Raw genomic sequence first — 17,585 nt, forward strand, 5'->3', positions numbered from 1 at the left:
TCTTAAGCAGTTCCTCCATTGTACAGTATTTGTTATTTCTGCTTTTTTCATAGTTATAAACAATATTGTGACAAACATCTTTGTAGTTAAATATATTTCTAATTTTTTGAGGGTACATAGTAGGTGTATATATTAATATTCATGAGGTATATAGGATAATTTGATACAGGTATACAGTGTGTAATAATCGCATCATGAGTTTTTTAAATGGGTTAAAATAAATGTTTTTTTAATCACCTCAAGCATTTATCCCTGTGTTATAAACAATCAAATTATACTCTTTCCACTATTTTTAAATGTACAATTAAATTATTATTGACTATAGTCACCCTGTTGTGCTATCAAATATTAGATCTCATTTATTCCTTCTAACTATTTTTTGGACCCATTGTAGTTAAATATTTTTGTACTTGCCTTATGATATATTTGAGGTAAATTCCTATAAGTGGTGCTACAGGGTCAAAAACAGTGATTATTCTCTTATGTCTTTGGAGATGCGTTGCCCTGAAGAAGGATGATATTGTTTACACCCCAACCAGCTCAGTAGAGACAAGTTTTTTCTCCAGTGTTAGACAGTGCAGGACTCAGCTATGAGGGTGTTTGGGCCCTCCAGGACTTTGAACATCTGTTCAACTAATGTTGGTGGCCAAGGAGTGTGGTACTTTTACAGTCCCTTCCTGTCCCCCAAGAATGCCTCCCATGCCTTGCAGGACAATAAGTCCTTTCCTCTCTTAGTGTTTGTCAGGATAAATTATCATGCCGTGACTGGTCCTTTTGGTCTCCTATGGCAGCAGTTCCCAATCTTTCTGGCACCAGGGAACAGTTTTGTGGAAGACAGTTTTTCCATGAACTGGGGTAGGGAGAAGGATGGTTACAGGATGAAACTGTTCCACCTTGGATCATCAGGCATTAGATTTTCATAAGGAGCGTGCAAACTAGATCCCTCACATGTGCAGTTCACAATAGGGTTTATGCTTCTATAAGAATCTAATGCTGCCACTGATCTGACAGGAGGCGGAGCTGAAGTGGTAATGCTTGCTCACCTGCTGCTCACCTCCTCCTGTGCAGCCGGGTTCCTAACAGGCCACAGACTGGTACTGGTCCATGGCCTGAGGGTTGGAGACTCTTGTCCTAAGGGACATTTCTTATGACCTGCCTTTTTTGTGCCACTGTTACTCAATGCTGTGTAAGGTAGATAACAAAAGGCAATATATTACTATAGGATTCAGGGAGACCTGGATTCAAACCCTGGTTCTACCTCTTATTAGGGAAAAATTATTTAATCTTTCTGGGCCCCAGTATCTTCTCTAAATGGTAAATGCAGTTGTTTTGAAAGAGGAAAAATTAAATGAGAAAAGTTCCTAGCCTGACTTTGCAAAAGAGGATGCTCAAATGGCCATAAAGTATATGAGAAGGGGCTCAACTGTTTTAGTCATCAGGGAAATGTAAATTAAAACTAGTGACATACTATGACCCATCCAGAAAGGCTAAAATTAGAGACTGACATAATTGAAGTCAAAGAGAATAAAGAGTGACCAGAACCTTTATAAACTGCTGGTAGGGACATAATTGGTGGAACTGCCTTGGAAAACTGTTTTGAAGTTTCTACTGAAGCTAAACTTATGCCTAGTCCATGGCCGGCAACCCTACTCCTAGGAAAATACTCAATAGAAATATGTACATGTATATCCAAAAGACATGAACATAAATATTCCATAGCAGCATTATTCATAATAACTCAAAACTAGAAACAACCTGTATCAACAGCAGAATTATTATGGTATATTTACACAGTGGAATACTATGAAGCAATAAAAAGGATAAGTTATACTGTGCATGGATGCATCTCACAGACATAATCTTGAGCAAGAGAAGCCAACATAAAAGAGTCTATATTATATGATTCCATTTATATGAAGGTCAAAAACCAGACAAATGACTTCATGTGGCCAGAGGCAAAAGAGTGGCTATCTTTGAGACAGGCAGTGACTAGAAAGGATCCTGAGGATCTTTCAGTCTCTGGAATGTTTTACATCTTGACCTGGGTGGGAATTACATGGGTATATACAAATGCAAGGGTTCATCAAGCTATAAACTAAATTTATGTGCTTTACTGCATGTCAGTTATACTGCAATAAAGAGGAAATTAAAGGTACTTGGACCAGTGATAAATAAACAGGAAATCATATTATTTCCACATACATTACACATTCCTTACCAGTATCAGCTGCAACTCTTGGCACACAGCGGTGTCTTAATATTTGTTCCTGTTTCTCTCTCTACCCCCTTGTGTTGGTGGCAGGATCTCCGTCTGTGATGAGGACAAATTTGGCCACAATGAATTTATTGGTGAGACCAGATTCTCCCTCAAGAAACTGAAGCCCAACCAGAGGAAGAATTTCAACATCTGCCTGGAGCGAGTGATTCCTGTGAGTGACTTTACCCTGAGGATCTGATGGGAGGAGGGGAGATTGGGGGAGCTGCCTTCCTCTGGGTCTGAATTGGGGGAAATAGATCCATGGGGTATTGGGTAGCAGAGGCACTGCAGCAGGTCTGCAGAGGAGAGTCAAGATTCCAGCTCACAACCTCAGGCTGCATTCTCTCTCTGCCTTTCACAAACCCTGTGTCAGCATCACTTCGAACATGAGTTCTTCTTGGCCAAACTGGATGGACAGCATGGCAGGGGCAGCATGGGCTTCCTGGGTTCAGAGCCAGCTCTGCCACTTGCTGCTCCATGGCCTTGGCCAAGGGGCTGAACCACTCCGAGCCTCGGTGTTCTTGTCTGTAATGTGGGTGTTATAACAGTACCTGCCTCTTGGGAGGGTTGTGTTTTAAAAAATAACATAATCAAAATAGAACTTAATGCATAGTAAGCACTCATAAATTAACAGTTGTTAGTGTAGGAAATATTGCTGCCTTACCCACCTGTCAGTCATGAAGTCAGAAAGCACCATGTAGATAAACAGCAGACAGCATAGCCTAGAGTTTAAGAGTATGGGCTCTGCAGCCAGACTCTCGGGTGTGAATCCTGGCTCTGCCACTTAGGGTATAACCTGAGGCAAATTATTTAATTTCTCTGGGCCTCAGATGTCTCATCTGTAAAATGGGATACTGTAGTACTAACCTCATAGGATCTTTTAAGGATTGAATGTGATAATACATATGAAGTATTAGAACTGTCATTGTTGTTGTCAGATGTGATTCTTGCTCTTTGAGAAAATAGCAAGGATCAAAATGAGGTTCTGCAATGGGGTTGCACCTCAGAATTAACCGGGGGATTCTAAAACCAGAGCTTTACAAGCTAAGATTTGTGGGGGTCTCCCCTGGAGATTCTGTTTTAGTGGGGTAGGGTAGGACTCAACAATCTATATTTTTAGAGATAATTCAGGCTGCCTTGCCTTACGTATGGGCCAACTTGGGCCCAGAGAGGGTAGCAAGTCTCCAAGGTCTCTGGGCACTGGCCAGAGCCCAGCTCTCCTACAACACCAGCACCCCTGGTCTCTCTGGGCAGCCTGCCTGCTCTCCACAGGGAAGCTATGGGGTGCAGGAGCATCTTCCCACCAGATGGCCAGCCTGAGGATGGAATGTCTGCATGCCATGCCATAGTTTTATAGTTCAGGCAAAGGAACAAGACCAAACAAGGAAAATTGCAAGGAAGGATTTCCACTGAATTCCGGGCTCAAAATAAATCCTTAAAGACATCCCTAGGAGTGAGGCCTTTCTTCTGGGCTTTTGCCTGGTGACAGCTGGGTCTTCAGGCTTCTCTTCCTTCTCCAACTCCATGAGTCCAGTTGGCCAGGACAATGGCCAGGCCCTTGCCTGTGTCATCAGCCTTTGGGTCTTCCCATCTTGCTGTGGTGAATGCAGCCAGCCCCAGAGACATGGAGGTGCAGGACACCCAGAGGGCTGCAGCAGCCGCAGAACACTACTGATCATCTTCTTTTGCTCTTTGCCATTAAACCTTAACCCTTGCACCACGAACTTCCCCCATTATGTCCCACTGAGGGCCCCTCCCCTCTGGACCTCAGGTTTCCTCCTCTCCATAGTGGGGAGGTTGGATTTAACCAATGGTTTTCTAACTCTGTTTCCCAGAGCCTAGAGTTCAGCAAAAGGGCCCCAGGGGCCATGAAGGGAAAAGCACCTGGTGGGTCAGACCCCAAGACCCCTGAGCCACTTCAACCAGAGAAAATGAAATCTTGTCTGTTTGTGTGTGGAATGCTCTGACACTTATTGGCTGTGTGACCTTGGGTAAGGGGCTTAACTACTCGGACCCTCAGCATCCTCATTTGTAAAATTGGAATTGTAACAGAACCTATATCATAGGTTGTTACACATTCACATAGCTTGCCATATGGCTAAGTTTTATAAATTTTAGCTAAAAGGGAGAATGCAGGAGGGCCACAGTAGCTTAAGAACCCACTTTCATGGCTCTGGATGGTAATGGAAGTACGAGAGGTTTCTGGTCCTTCTTGCGCAGGAAGATGAGCTCCATAGACAATGTTATCTTTTATTTGTTTTCTTCTTTTAAGATGAAACGTGCTGGGACCACCGGGTCAGCCCGAGGCATGGCCCTTTATGAGGAGGAGGTGAGCACTGAGCAGGAATTGAAGCCACAGTCAGGGTCTGTGCTGGGCTAGGCTAGCATCTTCCTCTTCTCTCCCTCCCTGGCCCCTTCCTCATCCATTCTCTTCCAACCACCCCCCTATTGATTTGCCTTGAGAGCGACCCTTTGCCCACAAGTGATGTCCTCTCCACACCTAAGCCTCTGAGGAGGGGGAAGCCCCTTTCTCTCATACCCAGGATGCCCACCAGGTTTTTGGCCTTGTTGTCAGAAGCTCTGTTGACAATTCTACTGACTAGGGCAATGGCACACTCCTTTCTTGGAGTAGATGCATTCTTTGAGCTGTGTGCATGGCAGAAACTGAACTAAGCCTTCATGCTGTCTGCCTGGGTCCCTCATATGACCCCAAGGACTGCCCTTTAAGAATACTGGTTGTGTTAAGGGAGTCTGAGATCAGAGGCAAGAATCTGTCTGGGGCTAGGGTCAAGGCTCAGTCCTGGGTTACAGCCAAAGCCAATCAGTGACCCGGAGCAAGTTTAGTTTGTGCTCACAGTCAGAGTCTGTTTATGTCTAAGTCAAAGGGAAGCCATTGGTCCCCATGTGCCTGAGACTGGTCCTCAACTTTCACCTTTGGCTCCTCTTTGGAGGCTAGGCCATCTGCTGTCCCTGGTACTGGCTCCCTAGAGCTGGCCAAGCTTTGCCTGCCCTTCATAGGTTCTTCCCAAATGCTCGCCATTCACATTTCCTGGCCGCCTCCCCTCCAAGGCCCACACTGCCTTTTCCCCCAAAGCAGCAGGTGGAGCGTGTTGGTGACATCGAGGAGCGTGGCAAGATCCTGGTCTCCCTCATGTACAGCACACAGCAGGGAGGCCTCATTGTGGGCATCATACGCTGCGTGCACCTGGCTGCCATGGACGCTAATGGCTACTCAGACCCATTCGTCAAGCTGTAAGTCAATGCCTTGGGGCTACAGGTGGGCCCTGAAGGAGTCCTGGAGCCTTGGAAAAGGAGAACCAGAGAGTTTCACCAAGATCGTTGTACACTGAGACCCAGAGAGGGCAAGGAACCTGCCCAAGGTCACAGTGAAACAAATGCCTACAACTGGCAAGAATGTGGGTCTGGAGTCTCAGGCAGTCAAACTGGTGTGTCACTTGCCCACAGGCAAAGCCTTGTGGCTCTGTCCTCTTGAGGGCCTGCTGATGGCTCTGCAACTAAGCTGATTAGTTATAGTGGCCCCATTTGTACTCCCAGGAGTTGGCCGCACACCCCTCGGACCGCTCAGACCTCCACCACCAAAGAGGCCATCTGGCATTTTCCAGATTCATTCTGGAAATGCTCAGAAAAAAACATGCCTTCAATCTGGGGTCTGTTCCAGTAATCTCATCATGGAGAGTAAAAGAGACTCTGTTATCTGTGTTAGTCCAGATCCTCTGAGAAGAAGATGCCAAAATAGGATTAAGCAGACAAGGGGTTTATCAGGGGAAATGCCCATTCCAGGAAGTCTGGGGGGAGTCAGGGGAGAAAGGGAGAGATGTTAGACTACAATGCAAGTCTGACCCGAGTGAGGGGAATAGATAGAGAAGTTGGAGGGAAGCATTCCAGATACAAGTTCAGTAAGGCCACCAGGGAGTCCTCAAGCCAAAACTGGCCATCAGACATGTCCTGTATCTCATAGGAATGGGCCGACCTTAGCATCCCTGCCAGGCCCAGTCATTGGCTGGGAGCATGGCCTTGGCACAAATATGTCATGGACTTCCAAGCACTGCATCCAGGGCCTTGGTCAGTTACGCTTCCTGTAGCTGGAGGTCTGCCAGGTGCAATCTCATAGCCACCGCTGTGTCAGACATCAGGCCCTATTCTCATCTCTGCCAGCTGCTGGCTGTGGACTCTAAACAAGTTATTTAGCTTCTCATTCAGTTTCTTCATTGGTAAAATGGAGACAAGAGTTCCACTTATCTCCAAGAGTGGGCTTAAGGCTCAAATGAGATAGCACAAAGAAAGCAACCAGAATCGAGCCTGGTACAGAAATGTTTAGCACCTCAGTAGAATTCTGCTGGCCTAGGGGCAGCAACATGTATGTTTCTGTGGATGTGGATCTCCATGAAGCATGGAGCCTCCAGTATGCTCTAGCTATGTGACCTGGGGCTCATAGCTTAACATCTCTAGGCCTCAGTGTGCTCATCTGCAAAATGGACAGAGTAATACTGTAATACTGTATATTAGTTCAGGTCCTCCAAGAAGGAAACACCAAGAGAAGATACAGGTGTGCCTGTAGAGGAGATAAGGAGGAATCCAGAGGGGACCCATAGAGACCACAGACCTTGCTACAGGTATGACCCCTGTGGAGCAGAGAAGGAAGGAAGTTTGGGTAGAAACAATCTTAGGCTACAGTGCAGCTCCAAGGAAGCTGCACTATTTCATCCAAGGTGATGGAGAATCCTTGAGCACAGTCACCCATCAGAGGAGTCCTGCATTTCCCAGAAATGGGGCTGCCTAGTGTCCCTGCTAGCGTCAGTTATTGGCTAAGAACACTTGTGGGAAGCGTGGCTTCAGCAAGAACATCATGAATACAGAGCCCAGTAGCTTGTTCATCAATTTTACCCCCTGCAACTGGAGAATGCAGGCTGAGAGGTACATTTTCAAGGGGTCTGGTACACAGTAAATGCTAATAAATACCTGCCATTATGGTTATAAATAACCACCATCACTGTCCTTACTCATGGCAAAGAGTATTTACTAATATCCCCTCCAGTTGGGAGACACTCCCCCAACCTCCACTGCCTCTGATAACAGAAAGCAATACTTCCCTTTAGTCCATGGCCAAAGAACAGATCCATGTGGGCTGTCTTTCACATTTCCTTTGAATGAAGATTTAGTTAACAAAGAACACACACGTCAGGGACAAGTTTGGTTTCTAAGAGTAATTTGATTTTATTTCCTCGTATGACCCAAGAGAGGAAATGAGCTCAAGGGGTGCTGTCCAGCACTCCATTAGAGGTCAGCCATGTGCAGATTGGTTTTCTTAAATAATTCTCTCTACCACCCCCTCCCCCACCTACCCAATCCTTCCAGAAGAAGTAGAATTGCCGTGGTCACCACTGAAGCAGCTGACCTGCTGGGTGCAGTTATGGGAGAAAAAATGGGAGACCACTAAGCAGTTTCTGATCAAATAAAGATTTTTTAAAAGCCAGAACTTCCCCTTATTTTTGCTTAGCTCTTTGGTAACTTCTAATTCCTCATTTTTGTCTCTTCTTAAAAATTATCCTCAAAACCACTTCTGTAGATGAGAATGAAATGTTCGCCCTCTTTACAGGTCAAGAAACAGAGGCACGGTAAAGTTACGCTCACGTTTAAAGTTGCTCCGCTGGTAACAACCTGAATCAGAATCCAAATGTCCCAGCCCTTAGGAGTGTTTAGCCCATTGTGTTTAGTCACCCAGGAAATATTTTGTTTTGTTTGGTTTGTGTTTTGTTCTCTCTCTCTTTTTTTTAAGAGACAGGGTCTCGCTCTATTGCCCAGGCTGTAGTGCAGTGGTGTGATCATAGCTCTCTGCAGCCTCGAACTCTGGAGCTCAAGAGATCCTTCCACCTCAGCCTCCTGAGTACCTGGGACTGCAGGCATACATCACTGTGCCCAGATAATTTTTGTTATTTTTTATAGAGACAGGCTCTCGCTATGTTGCCCAGGCCGGTCTGGAACTCCTGGGCTCAAGTGATCCTCCCGCTTTGGCCTCCTAAAGTGCAGAGATTACGGGCACGAGGCACCATACCCAGCCTCACCCAGAAAATATTGATTGAGTACCTACTATGTGCCAGACACTGGGCCTCACTGGAAAAGAGCCCTGTAGGCAGAAGAAACAGTTTGCTCAAAGGCCCTTGGGTGGAAAGGAGAAGTAAGGAGTGGGGTGAGGAGGATGGCATAAGGTTAGGTTGGGATGGAGCAGAAACCCAACACACACGGTCTTAAGGCCACATGAAGGATTTTGAACTCTCCCCTGAGTTTAAAAGGAACCCAGTACACAGTTTTGAGAAGTGGAGTGACAATAATCAGATTTGCATCTTCCCCTTTCTGTGCATACACCCAGCATCTCTCTAGGGATTGGGGGCAGCCTAAGGTGGGATAGATGGTAAAATGCCAGGCACCACCAGCCATGGCCATCAATTTGACTTATGGGGAGAAAGTGAGCATGCTAAGAACACAGACTCTAGATGCAACATCTGGACTCAATCCCAGCTGTGTGAGCTAGGGCACACTTCTGCCTCTCTGGATCTCAGTTTCTGTTTCTGTAAACTGAGTGGTTGTGGTTCTACTGCCTAGGGTCATGTGGGGATTAAATATGCCTAAGGTGCTCAGTCAAGTGCCTGGTACCAAGCAGATGCTCTAATGCATATTGGTCATTATCAATGTTGATCCCTTTCTGATTTATTCATCAATTCACCATGATAAAGAAGGGGCCTTTGGGGTCAAGAGGCTGTTCTTTTTCATTAAACGTCATCCATAATAGCATGTTGTGTCGCCTCCCAGCTGGCTGAAACCGGACATGGGAAAGAAGGCCAAACACAAGACTCAAATTAAAAAGAAAACCTTGAATCCCGAATTCAATGAGGTAAGGCTGCCCTGTTCTTTTTCATGCTCTGGGATATTTGCTGTGTGTTAGAGAGGCACAAATTCTTACTAGAAGGTTGTAAGTCACATAAAAAAAAAACTTTCTGTGATAGATCAGATTGAATTATCTAAAGAAGCAGGAATGAGTTCCTTGTCACTGGAAGAAATCAAGCCTAAGACAAAAGCCCGCAGATTAGGAATGTCATAGGGAGGAAGCAGTGTTTGGGAAGAGATTGAAATAACTCATCTCCAACGTCTTCACCAATTCAAGTAGTCTCTAATACTGAAATTCAAGGGAATAAATAGGTACAGTGATGCTCTTTACCATCCACCCCATTGACACTGCCCTGTCCTTCACTCCTCATGTCCATCCAGTGCATCAAGTCCTGTTGAAACCACTGTTTGGACACCCATTGAATGTGCTCCTTCCTCTCCATTCTCACTGCTACTGTCTTGCCTCAGATCCTGACATTTCAGGCCTGGACAGCTGCAGTAGGCTCCTAACTCATTTCTGTGTGCTTGGCACCTCCGCCACATAAGTTTGAGCTTTGTAAAACACAAATCTGAATTTGTCACCCCCTTGCTTCAGTAACTCAACAATGGCTCTCGAATTTCTTAGTATGACAATCAAGCCCTTTCAAACTCACCTCCATCCCTGCCTTGTCTCATACACCCTCTCCTCAAGTGACACTCACCTCCATGCAGGTCTCTTCACACCTGCTGCTCCCTTTTCCTGGACTGTCCTTTCCCTCTCTTCCTCTCTGGAAGACTCCTACTCATCCTTCAGGACTCAGCATAAGAATTACCTCCTGCAGATGTGCTTCCTCTGTGTTTCCAGACACTGTGCATCCCTCCAGTTTCCAAATCCAGTGAAATCTGGATTTCACTTCTCTGTGGACAAGCCTGTCAGACACTAGGGGTCCAGAAATTTCTTTGAAATTAATGAAGGGTTGAATGGAGGAAAGAGTGGAAGAGTAAATGAGTTCTAATCTAAACCACATGTATGGTTCTGATTGAGACCTAAATAAAGACAAAGAAGTGCCATGAGAAGTGTCTCAAAGTGCCATGAGACACCAGCTCTGAGCCACATCCCTGAGCCTTGCTCCATGCGCAGAGCAGGAATGAGTCCATGTTCATGCTTATGCCTGCCTGGAGCAGCCCTGGGTGCTGTTCTACCCACTGAATCTCCTTTCTCTGCCCTGCTCCTGAGATCTGATGTTGGGTCTGAGCTGGCTAATATTGATTTTAATCACATATTGCAAAGTGGGAAAGGGAAGTTACAGCACAGTAGGTTTAGTATTGTTTGCTTTAAAAAAAAAAAAGAAAAAGAAAAACATACACCCATATACACCCTCATGCGGAATGTGCTGTGTAAACAGAGTTCAGAATAATCACTGAGCAGTCAGCTCAGCTCTTCCTCTCTAGGCCCCTCTTTCAGCTGAACCCCTGATTTCCTAACTCATGTCATGGATTTTGAGTAAGGAGCCATTTATAGCTGTCCTGCCCTACACTCTCCTGGAATCTGAGCGAGTCACAAAACATGAAATCCAAATAAACTCATTAGCTGTGAATCAAGACCAGACACCATATCACATAACAAACTGATACAAAAATATTTTTCAGTGTTGGTCCTCAGCGTTGGGAAAATCCACACACTACTGGAGAGAAAGCAAACCTCTGAAGGAAAGTTTGCCAAAACACTTTCAAAACTGTCAAATGTTGAAAGTTAAGTTCCACTTATTTGGGGAATAGGTAGTGCAGTCACATATTTCAAAATTCAGAAAGCACGAAGGGGTATCCAATCAAAGTCCCCCTCCTACCCCAGCCTTGTTGGCACCTGCTTCATTTCTTATGAAGCAAATACATTATCAATTTCTGAGATGTATATACATATACAAAGCAAGTATATGTGTAACCAGCTTTCTTATTGTACACAAATGGTATCACAGTATAGCCACTATTCTCCATCTTAAAATGTTACAAACTCAAACATTCACTTCTCAAAATCTAAGTAAATCATCATGGACGTACATAATGATTTAGCTACAAGGGTTACTTTTTTTTTTAACATATGTAATGATATAGCTACAAGGGTGATTTTTTTTTTTTTTTTTTGAGACAGGCTCTCGCTCTGTCACCCAGGCTGGAGTGCAGTGGTGCAATCTCAGCCCACTGCAACTTCCACCTTCTGGGCTCAAACAATTCTCCTGCTTCAGCCTCCCAAGTAGCTGGGATTACAAGTGTGCACCACCACACCTGGCTAATTTTTTGCATTTTTAGTAAAGACTGGGCTTCACTGTGTTTGCCAGGCTGGTCTTGAGCTCCTGGCCTCAAGAGGTCTACCCAGCCTTGGCCTCCCAAAGTTCTGGGATTATAGGCATGAGCCACCACACCCAGCTGCTACAAGGGTGACTTTTATGGTATTTTTGATGATAGTGAAAAATTGGAAATAACCTAAATACCCTTTGGGATTAGGTTATGGCCACACAGCCACACAGTCACACAGCCATAAGTTTGAGCTTTGTAAAACACAGCCACACAGTCACACAGCCACACAGCCACACAGTCACAGCCACACAGCTACAGAGCCACACAGCCACACAACCACATAGCCACAGAGCCACACAGCCACACAGCCACATAGCCACATAGCCACATAGCCATTAAATGCAGCCATTTGAAATGATGATGTAGAAAAATATTTGAAAAATATTTGAGAACATGCTAAGTTGGTTTTTGCCCAAAGTTGTAAATGAAAAAGGAAGTGACAATACTGTATGTTCAGCATTACTTAGTTAACAAAAAATTTATACATCACTGTGAACACATGTAGGGGAATGTTGACATGGTTATTCTTGGGTAGTTGGATTACCGGGAATTGGGGGTGGGGGTTCTTCTTTGTTTTAGCAATGAACATAAAATGAATTTTGTAATTAGGCAGAGAAGCTATTTTTTAAAAATCAGATTGTCTGGGAACATATGTACTCAGTCCACTTCAACTGTATTTATTTATTTATTTATTTATTTATTTATTTATTTATTTATTTATTTATTTATTTATTTTTGAGACAGAGTCTCACTCTGTGGCCTAGGCTGGAGTGCAGTGGCGTTTTTGGCTCACTGCAACCTCCACCTCCCTGGTTCAAGCGATTCTCCTGCCTCAGCTTCCCGAATAGCTGCAATTACAGGTGCCCACCACCATGCCTGGCTAATTTTTGTATTTTTAGTAGAGAGGGGTTTCACCATGTTGGTCAGGCTGGTCTCGAACTCCTGACCTCAAATGAGCCACCATCTCGGCCTCCCAAAGTGCTGGAATTACAGGTGTGAGCCACCGGGCCCGGCCACTTCAACTACTTTTATTCCTAAGCAATAAAAAAGGGGATGCCCCTTCAGAAACTACCAGAGGGGAAGGACTGAGTTCATGGCCATTTACCTACAAGGAAACTTGAGCTCTATTAGAAAAACCTCACCAGCCTTCCCAATTTCAAGCAGAGAATTCACTGAAAAGAGGATGACAGTGCTTTGTTACACAGAGTGTTTGTTGGAAGGGGATCACTGGACCTGGGGCAGAGGATCGGAGCGGGAAGACCTCCTTGCTCCCAGAATGCCAGCTCAAGGACCTCTCCTTGGCCCATAACCCCTAGGACTCGGCCTCTTACCTCCCAATGCTGTGGGTTCAGAGGGCTCTTACCCACATGTCTTCCTCTGTTGTATCCAGGAGTTTTTCTATGACATCAAACACAGTGACCTGGCAAAGAAGTCACTGGACATTTCAGTCTGGGACTATGACATCGGCAAGTCCAATGATTACATCGGTGAGTGTTCCTAACTCCAGAGAAAACGCCCTCCTCTGTCCTCCCCAGAACAGGAGAGCCTTATCCAGGGCTACAGAGAGTTGAGGTCATTGCTATTCTTTTGGCAACCTCATTGTTCAAATGCTAAATTGAGACCCATGATCTTGACCTTGGTCCAATTTGGGGATGTCTTTACATGAAAAGCCTTACAAAACTTGATTATTTGTTGAACAAATCACCTCCAGTGGGGCAATTAAATCACAGGAGAGATGTGCGTTCTCTGCAGAAAGTAGGGTGCAAAAGAATTCTTAATTTATTTGCATGTCCAGGATAAAATTTTTAATTTTTTAGTTCCTGTTTGAATCATGAGGAAGAAAATCAATTAAAGATGAAGCAGGGGGGTGGGGACTCCAGGCAAGGGACAGAGCCTGAGCTAAGGGGTAAAGACAGGATTGAGCAGGATGATGAACCTCTTTGGAAATAGACAATGAGTTCCCAGAAGTAGTGGGAGATAAGTTTCAGTGAGTAGAATGGTGATTTGTAGAAAGCCTTTAAAAATAGACAGTGAAATTATGACTCAGTGGAACAGTAGGGAGCCATTGCAGGTTCCTGAGGCAGAGAAGGACCGTAGTAATAATAACAACAACAGCAGCAACGTTATAACAACTCTCTATAGAGTATGGATCCCAGGTTGCTGGGGGTCACTGCTTGATGCAGTTTTTTCCCCAACTACACATTTGGGTCTAGAACGACCTCTATTCTGACCACCTGCTCCTATCTTCCCATTTATCCTCCAGGAGGCTGCCAGCTGGGGATCTCTGCCAAGGGAGAGCGCTTAAAACACTGGTACGAGTGTCTGAAAAATAAAGACAAGAAGATAGAGCGCTGGCACCAGCTACAGAATGAGAACCACGTGTCAAGTGATTAGGCTAGTGCCCAGGTCCCCAACTCCATGTCCCGGGTCCCCCCCAGCCTGCTCTAGCTGCCCACCGCACCCTGATCTCTCTTCTCTATGCCTACCTCCCCCCATACCCTGCTGATCTCCCTGAGCCTGCCTTTGAGCCCCCGTCACGTTGGGCATTGCTGCCAAAGACTCCCTCCTCCCTGATGCTGGGATGTGGGCTCTGAATACAGCCCCTCTCTCATCCCTGGGATGGAGCAATGGGGATGGGGTTGGGGAGACGTTTACAAAGAGGTTGATCATTTAATAACCTCTCAGTTTGGGTAAATTACAAAGGTTCTTCATCATTTAGGACTGTTTTTAGACCCTCCTAGCCTTGAACACACACGTACACACACACATACACACACACACACACACACCCCCTTTCATTCCCTGTGTTGTGTCTCTGTATATCCCCAGTTGTCAGCAGACCCGGACAATGCTGTGAGAGAAGCATTGGGGCAGAAATAGAGCCTCCGGGCTCCCACTGCCCCCTGAGATGTACACCCTGATTGCCAGGAAAACAGACTGCTGTGTTCGGTAACACACCCTCCCTGCTCCAAGTGCACCAGGATGCAAATGCACAGAATTCACCAGGGGCTTGGACGCTCTCCTCTTTCCGAATGTCACCTGTGTGCTTCCTAGCAAAACAAAAACAAACGACAACAACAAAAAACCCTTCCTCTGTCACCTTTTCTCCTCCTCCCTCTTCTTTCCCTTCCATGATAGTAGATTCTCTCTTTCTCAGCCTCTCCCCTCTCCTTTCTCTCCCTGCCTTTCTTCCCTTTGCCTTTCTCTCTCTCTAAAGCAGTAACGCCGCAAAAACAACAGCAAAAAAAGTGTATGTTAACCTAGCCTCACGCCCTTGCTCTCACCAGCCTGACCAGGAAACTGAGAAACTGGCCCAAACCTGAGATTCCACTTGGGCCCACACTTCTTAACTGACCCACTCCTCCCGTTGGCAGAACCAGACATTCCCAGGGCTTGGGCCAATGGCTGGCCCTGCCCTGAGTGCATGGCAGCATCCCTCAAGCTGTGTAGATGCCCCATAGAGGACTCTCTCATCCGTGGGCTCCCCGGGTGGGCACAGAGGCATTTAGAAAACCAGGGCCACGGGTCTGAGGAAGCCTCATCCAAAGCCTCCAGCCTTTCTCCTTTCTCTGCTCTTAGGTAAATGAACAAGCTACCCTCCTCCCCAGTGCCCTTGACTCTGTTTCATTGACTCTTTTGCATCCCATCTCTCACTCAGAACCCCCTCCAGTCTCTCTGTCTCTCTTTGTCTGTCTCTCTGTCTCCTGCACTCTCGTTACTAAGCTTCCTGGGAGAATCAAATAATATCATGGCTATGGAACAGTAGAGAGAGACAGGCCTGATGCCAAGGGCTTTGGGCTCATCATCAATCTTTCACTTTCTTCCTATAAAAAAAATTATTTTATAAAGGAGGAAAAGGCAATGTGGGCAAACATTACAAATTTGAGGTTGAAGTCAGGCAATCTTCAATGCCCTGTGAGAAAGGTTCGATTTTCCCAATTTCGATGAAGTCTTCCCTCATGAAAATCACTCCCAGTCATCCCAAACCCCTGACATTCTCTACAGAAGCATCAGACAGACACTGAAACTCTCACTTTCCCCAAATCACATCTCTTAACTTTTCAACGCCCTCCACCCTCAGCTCCCTGCACAATTCATGGGAGGACTCATTTCTTGCCTTGAATAACCATTTTCTAAACATCGAGCTCTTCACCTTCCCCAAGGTGGCCAACAGCTTCCTGGCTGCCATCTTTCCTTTTGACCTTATCTTTCCCCATTAGTCCCTGGTGGCACCTACTCTCAGCCCACCTCCCTCACCACAGTTTCCCCTTAGGAGACAGCATGCTGGCTGTGTCGCCCAAGCCTGATGCTGGTGTAGGCGCTGGAATCAGCATGCAGCAAGCTCACAGTGCCCCTAGTCTGGGTGCCCGCTGTCCCTGACAAATGTAACCACCTCCCTGCCTAGAATACACACACATCCTCCGGTGCATGCACAACCACCCAGCATCTTTCTTTGTGATGATGTAGCCAAAAATAAAGTAGGAACATCCAGGAAAATGAGTGGTCTGCAGTTTTCCTTTCTGGTTTCTGCAAAGTCCTCCTCCCCACCAGGACATATGCTATTCTGATAGTCAGTACTTAATGAGCATCTACTATGTTCCAGGCACTGGCGACAGATGTGTTCTCTGCCCACGAGGAGTTTGCTTTCTGGTGGATTTTATCTTGGGCAGGTGGGCCTAAGGTAACTTGGCTGACTCCAAACCCTTCTAGAAGAATACTTTTTGCTGGTGCCTACCAAACAGGAGGGCAACATCCTTATCCTCCTCCTGCTGCTACAAGACCTGGGAAAAGTCCCAGGTGGTTGCAGAATCAGAAATTGCCAAAGCTAAAAGAGAACATAAAATTGAGCCACAACCTAGTTCAATCAACTCACTTTTTAGACAGATGAAGAAACCAAGGTCCAGAGAAGAAAATGCCATGTCCAGTGTTAAACAAAGGCAATACCAGGAAAGGAGTTCGATCGTTGGACTCCCAGAATCCAGTGTTCTTCACACACTGATCGATGAGCATGGACCATCAAATGCCTCCCTTGCATTGTAGCACCTTCCAACCTACAATGATTCTCTCATTGGAGATTCTCGATAGTCCTGAAGGTGAACTGAGTCAGCAACTGACTCTCCAGAAAAAAAATCTTTTTTTTTTTTTTTATTATGGAGTCTCCCTCTGTCCCTCAGGCTGGAGTACAGTGGCACAATCTCTGCTCACTGCAACCTCCACCTCCTGGGTTCAAGTGATTCTCCTGCCTCAGCCTCCCGAGTAGCTGGGATTACAGGTGCTTGCTGCCACACCCGGCTAATTTTTATATTTTTAGTAGAGGCGGGGTTTCGCCATGTTGGTCAGGCTGGTCTCAAACTCCTGACCTCAGGTGATCCACTTGCCTTGGCTACTCAAAGTTTTGGGATTACAGGTGTGAGCCACTACACCCGGCCTCTAGAATTCTTAATCACACTATAATCCATCCCCAAAGTGCTTAAGCAATTTGTCAGTAATGGTTACTTCAAGAAGGAGCCATCAATTCTGTCCCACAGATAATTCTCTTTTCTTTGAGACCATTTCCTTTTTGTGCCCTCAAAAGCAAAAGCTGGCATGTTAGTCTCACTTGGGAGATTTCTTTCCCCACAGATTCTGCTAAACCCTGAGGATAAGGTGTATAGTTGAAAATATTTTCTGGCCGGGCACAGCAGCTCATGCCTATAATCCCAGCACTTTGGGAGGCCGAGGTGGGTGAATCACCTGAGGTCAAGAGTTCGAGACCAGTCTGGCCAACAGGGTGAAACCCCGTCTCTACTAAAAATACAAAAATTAGCCGGGTGTGGTGGTGCGCACCTGTAGTCCCAGCTACTCGGGAGGCTGAAACAGGAGAATAGCTTGAACCTGGGAGGTGGAGGTTGCAGTGAGCTGAGATCATACCACTGCACTCCAACCTGGGCGACAGAGTAAGACGCCGCCTCAAAATAAAAAAAAAAAAAAAAAGAAAATATTTCCTGGTTGATGCCTTGTGATTTCCACCTTCATGATGACTTTGAAAACCACTACCCAAAAAGTTCATCAGTTTTTCCAGGTGGCAATTTAGCTAGCTGCCACTAGGTGG

The 17,585-nt window shown here is 45.8% G+C and overlaps 1 protein-coding gene across 16 annotated transcripts in view; it reads left to right on the top strand.

The window, feature by feature from the left end:
- RPH3A (rabphilin 3A) overlaps positions 1–15,991 on the top strand; it is a 320,980-nt gene extending 304,989 nt beyond the window's left edge. For 13 of the 16 annotated variants that reach the window (XM_055096191.2, XM_055096193.2, XM_055096192.2 and 10 more), the window contains 6 exons: positions 2,303–2,429; positions 4,530–4,586; positions 5,355–5,509; positions 9,086–9,167; positions 12,885–12,981; positions 13,758–15,991. In XM_055096191.2, coding sequence (XP_054952166.1) covers positions 2,303–2,429; positions 4,530–4,586; positions 5,355–5,509; positions 9,086–9,167; positions 12,885–12,981; positions 13,758–13,888 — 649 coding nt within the window. In that variant the 3' untranslated portion in view covers positions 13,889–15,991. Of the gene's footprint in view, positions 1–2,302; positions 2,430–4,529; positions 4,587–5,351; positions 5,510–9,085; positions 9,168–12,884; positions 12,982–13,757 lie in introns of all 16 variants that reach the window. The other 3 variants (XM_055096189.1, XM_055096188.2, XM_055096195.2) reach the window with 1 other exon arrangement.
- Positions 15,992–17,585: the final 1,594 nt, after the last annotated feature.

Source organism: Pan paniscus, chromosome 10, assembly GCF_029289425.2.
Source record: "Pan paniscus chromosome 10, NHGRI_mPanPan1-v2.0_pri, whole genome shotgun sequence".
Taxonomy (NCBI): domain Eukaryota; kingdom Metazoa; phylum Chordata; class Mammalia; order Primates; family Hominidae; genus Pan; species Pan paniscus.